General features: G+C 32.6%; 1 protein-coding gene across 1 annotated transcript; it reads right to left on the reverse strand.

The window, feature by feature from the left end:
• Window positions 1-1668: 1668 nt before the first annotated feature.
• LOC120075857 (B-box zinc finger protein 20-like) lies at window positions 1669-3358 on the reverse strand. The gene is made up of 3 exons (XM_039029565.1): window positions 2901-3358; window positions 2335-2793; window positions 1669-2245 (listed from the first exon to the last, which is right to left on the reverse strand). The coding sequence occupies exons 1-3, from the start codon at window positions 3084-3086 to the stop codon at window positions 1970-1972; spliced, it is 921 nt and encodes a 306-aa protein (XP_038885493.1). The 5' UTR covers window positions 3087-3358; the 3' UTR covers window positions 1669-1969.
• Between the last annotated feature and the right edge of the window lie 1271 nt (window positions 3359-4629).

Genomic DNA, 4629 nt, shown 5'->3' on the forward strand with positions numbered 1-4629 from the left:
AGTAGATAACAAATGAAGAAATTTGAAAATAGAAGTAGTGTTTATATGCTTAATTTTGAAAAACAAAAATTCAAAAACCAAATTATTACCTAACAGGGCCTAACCATTTGGTTTTTTATTTTTAATTTTTAAAAATTAAGCCCCCACAAACACTTATTAAACCCCTCTCTCTCTCTCTCTCTCTCTCTCTCTCTCTCTCTCTCTCTATATATATATATATATATATACATACATACATACATACATATTGTTATCTACTTTATTCCCACAATTTTTAAATTCAGGCCAAAATTTGAAAACTAGAAAAAAAAAATAGTTTTTAAAAGACTTTGTTTTTGTTTTCAAAATTTAGCTAAGAATTTTTCTTTGTGCTTCAAAAGATGCAAGTCATTGTAGTAAATAGAAGGAAATATGCTTAATTTTCGAAAAATAAAAAACACAAAAAGAAATAGTTACCAAAGACTTTTAAAAACTTGTTATTGCTTTTTAAATTTGGTTACAAAGATTATCCTCAACAAAGTCATGGTAAGAAATAGAGAAAAAATAAACATAATTTTTAAGGACCAAAAAGAAAAAACAAAATAATTAAAAAAAAAAAACCTAAATTAATCATCATATAATTTAACAAATTTGAGATCTTATAAGATTTAAAAAAAAATGGTTAGTTATCATTATAGTTTGATCCAATTCAACAAATCATCATTTCTAACATCATAGTTGCAAATACAATATTAGAATTGACGAGCTGACTCAGTCTGGTTATCTACTCCCAAATATTTGAGTTCAAACATTTTTTACATGTGAAATAAAAGAAATATAAACTCCAACATGCTTAGTCAGACTTAGACTATATGTTAATTGCACCATATTCATTTTGGAATTATCTACTAAACTAATTCGAATGGGAACTTTTTTAAATCATTCTAAACCAAATTAATGACAATACTCAAACAGAAACAGCTAACCAAAATAACCATATATATATATATATATAAATATATATAATCCATTATTTAAACTGCGATAATTCTGATTAACTGGCCAAAGACAAAAGCAAAGCTAAACTAGAATCAAATGTTCAGAGAGTAAAACTAAACGACACGATCAGATCAAGAGAAAAATGAATTAAGCTACAAATCTCACCAAGGCGGTTACCGAAGGAAACAAGAAACTGATCGGAGACGAGAGCAAACAAATTAAAGCTCCACTCACTCGCATGAAGAAAGAAGAAAGAAGAGACGAGAAGATCAGAATATATAATATATTTTTATTTTTATATGTGCTGAGATCAGACCATTTAACAGAAAGCCGCCATTGTTGCCAACCTCTGCAAGCTTCTTCCACTACACACAAAACCAGCGAGATCCCTTAACCCCATCCCGTCGTCAAATTTTTCATTCACTCAAGTTCAAGCCATTATTCACTCTAAAAACTCATTTGTGGTATTTACAATGACACACAGGTGGGTTTATAGAATGACCCTCCAGTGAAAGATTAAACAAAAAATAGCAGAAACCAGCAACAGAAGAAGAAGTTGAGTCCAGGAATACAGGTGAAACTTCAAACAAAAAAGTAGAAGCAAAAAAACCCATTACAGATGGCAAAACTTAAAGTAAAAGAACCCCAGAAAAAAGAAGGAAGAAGAAGAAGAAAAAGAAAGAGTCATTATATTACAGCTTAAACATTTTTTTTTTTTTTTTTTTGCAGAAGAAAAAAACTAACAGAAACTCGAAGAAGAATGTACCCATTAAAGTACAGGTGAAACCTAAACAAAATGTAAAAGGAACCCATTAAATTACAGATGAAACAAAAAGTAAAAGAAACCAGAAGAAGAAGAAGAAGAAGAAGAAGACCCAGATCAGAGAAGAAAAAGGGGCAAAAGAAATGAGGGTTTTCTTTTCTTTTTTGGGAATGAAAGGAATAAGAGATTTGAAATTGGAATGGAAGTATTGGTTATTGTTATACCAATTTACCAAAAAGGTCTGGATCTCTTAAAGCCTGCAGATGGGGCTGTTGTACTTGTGATCTGTGGCACAGTGAAACCATCATCTGTCCACACTCTATTGACTTTTGATGAATTTACTCCCAATTCCTTTGTGTCCTTCAATCCATTATTCATCATTAATCCTGAATTATACAGCGCCGGTGGTGGCCCCTGAGGGACCCAAAGCTCCAAACGTTCCGATGATGAAAAACAACCGTTAAAATCACCTTCCACAAATGGAAATTCCATCCCTTCATCAAACTGCAAAAAAAAAGGTAAACATAAAAACATTCCTCAACTTTCTGATGAACTTCACATAGAAACAGTAACAGTAACAGTGACAAACAAACCTCCACAAAAGGGGGAGAGACAGAGGAATCAAGAAAGTCTTCAAAGTGCCACCCAGGAAGCGTCTCCATCAAATATTCCGATATGCTACTCGCCGATCCATTGCCACCGGTCGCAATCTGACCTCCACCGCCCTTGTTCACTACAGCCGCTGGAGTTATGTTCGTTGGGGCATTAACACAAACACTTGGTGGGCATATCTTTGGGGCTTTAGAAACGGCAGCCGCTTTCTTGACAGAGCCTTTTGACTTAGGTTCAGAAACAACACGACCACCACTCCCGACCGGTTTCTCGCCGGATGGAGGTGGCACGTACAGAGCAGCGGAGGCGGAAAGTTTAATCCCAGTCAGAAGAAACCTATCGTGCTTCATAGTGTGTTCATTAGCCGAATGAATTGGATCATCACACTCTCTACACAGAATCGCTCTATCCTGCTGACAGAACAAGAACCCTCGCCGCTCCTACAAAATCAGATTCAAAAACCCAAATCATACCCACATCAAAAACAAAAACAGAGCAAAACCCAAATTCCCAAAATATCAACAAGAATCAGGTCTCAGCAAAATACCCTGCACACATCACAGACGGGAGCTTCCCCTGCGTCAGGACGAAGCAGAGAAAACCGTCGGTGCTTCGAAGCGAGCTTATTGGCATGGTGCACACGGTGATCACAGAGATTACAGAGCGCCGCCTCATCCGCGGTGCAGAACACCGCCGCATCCCCTTTTTCACAAACGTCACACTGAATCTTCATATCTTTCTGATTATCAGCGACACAAGAAGAAGACGAAGAAGAAGAAGAAGAAACTTGGCCAGAGCAATCAGGGAAGAACCTGTGAGAGAGGTGGGGAGGCAATAATTACAGAATATAATAAGAAATGGCGATACATCCCTGACGATCCTCTACAGTGAAGAAATGAGATTATTGGCATTAAAAAAAAAGAGAGAGAGAAGAAGGAAAGGAATTAGTTTAATTGCATAGAGATTTAAAAATTATTAGAGCAGCAAACCCACTTTCTTACAGTAAAAGCAAAAGAATAATTTTTCTGATGTTCATCCCTAAAAGGGCCACCAAAAGTTATAATGGAAAGCCACTGTTAAATTTTTAGTTTTTTTGTTTAATGCACTTTTCTAGAGGGTAAAGTTGTCATTTTGGGGTATGACTTTTGAAACTAGACTTTCTCTTTCATAAGAAAAACTATACCGATCGAGATAATATATAATTAAATTTATCTTCATCTATTCATCTTCGATGATTTAAGATGGTATCAGAACACGTTAACTTAAGATATCTTGTATAAGTGAAGTGAGAGTTAGATGATATAATTATACTTACCTTCACCTATAAACTTAAATTTTAGTCAATCAATAATTTAAAATGATATCAAACCATGTTAGTTCAGGATGTCTTGGGTAAAGTGAGGTGGAATATTAAATGATATAATTAAATTTACTTTCACCCATTAAATTTAAGTTTTCTGATCTATCGGTAATTTAAGGGTTTATATGTGAAATAAGCCAATTTAAGTTCCTTAAAAAAAAAATTAAGAAAATTATCCATCAAACAGAAAATAACTTATGATAGGTTTTGTTTTACATTTGGGATTATAAAATTTCATTGCTAATGGAGGTAGAGTGAAAAGAATCATATTCTCACCTTACCTTTAATACCAATCATTGGATATACATGTTTGCTTTTAAATTTGAGATGTAAGTGCCAGGGACATATTATATAGTGTAAGACATTTTTAAGTCAACTTTCTTTTTTTAAGAACAATATGAAGAATAAAATTTAATGCCTTGGTTGATTTACACCAATCATGTACATCATACCCGTCTAATTAGTTAAAGTGTACATCTTTAATCAAAATGTTCAAAGTTCAATCTCCCTTATACATGTCGCTAAAATTTAAAATATATATATATAAATTTGATAGTTGTATTAATTTAGACTTGAAATAAAAATTAATTTATTACAATATATCTATAAACTTCCAATTAAGATTTTAATGACCTAATTAAAAGTTTTCCAAATCTAGAAACTTAAAAAACATAATTTTTGGTAAAAGTTATTATAAAACCAAAGGTAAACATGGTGTTCTTATTTATTTTTTTTATTAAAAAAGCTAAAATATTATTCAAAATGAATAATTTTATCAATGTTGTTTATTAAAATAAATTTGATTGAATTACAAGTTATTCATATTGTCATAATTATTTCATGACTTTGATAGAAATTTCATAACATTCTCATTTCCTGTTTTTTTTCCTCATTTCTCAGTCTTTGAAAAACATAT

This window comes from Benincasa hispida, chromosome 4, assembly GCF_009727055.1.
Source record: "Benincasa hispida cultivar B227 chromosome 4, ASM972705v1, whole genome shotgun sequence".
Classification (NCBI taxonomy): Eukaryota; Viridiplantae; Streptophyta; class Magnoliopsida; order Cucurbitales; family Cucurbitaceae; genus Benincasa; species Benincasa hispida.

Excerpts from the sequence above, each read along its gene's own strand:
- LOC120075857 (XM_039029565.1), bottom strand. The coding sequence starts at position 3,086 with ATGAAGATTCAGTGTGACGTTTGTGAAAAAGGGGATGCGGCGGTGTTC. Across the intron at positions 2,794-2,900 it reads CCGTCTGTGATGTGTGCAGG|GAGCGGCGAGGGTTCTTGTT; the intron begins GTATTTTGCTGA and ends CTGATTTTGTAG. Across the intron at positions 2,246-2,334 it reads TCTCTCCCCCTTTTGTGGAG|TTTGATGAAGGGATGGAATT; the intron begins GTTTGTTTGTCA and ends TTTTTTTTGCAG.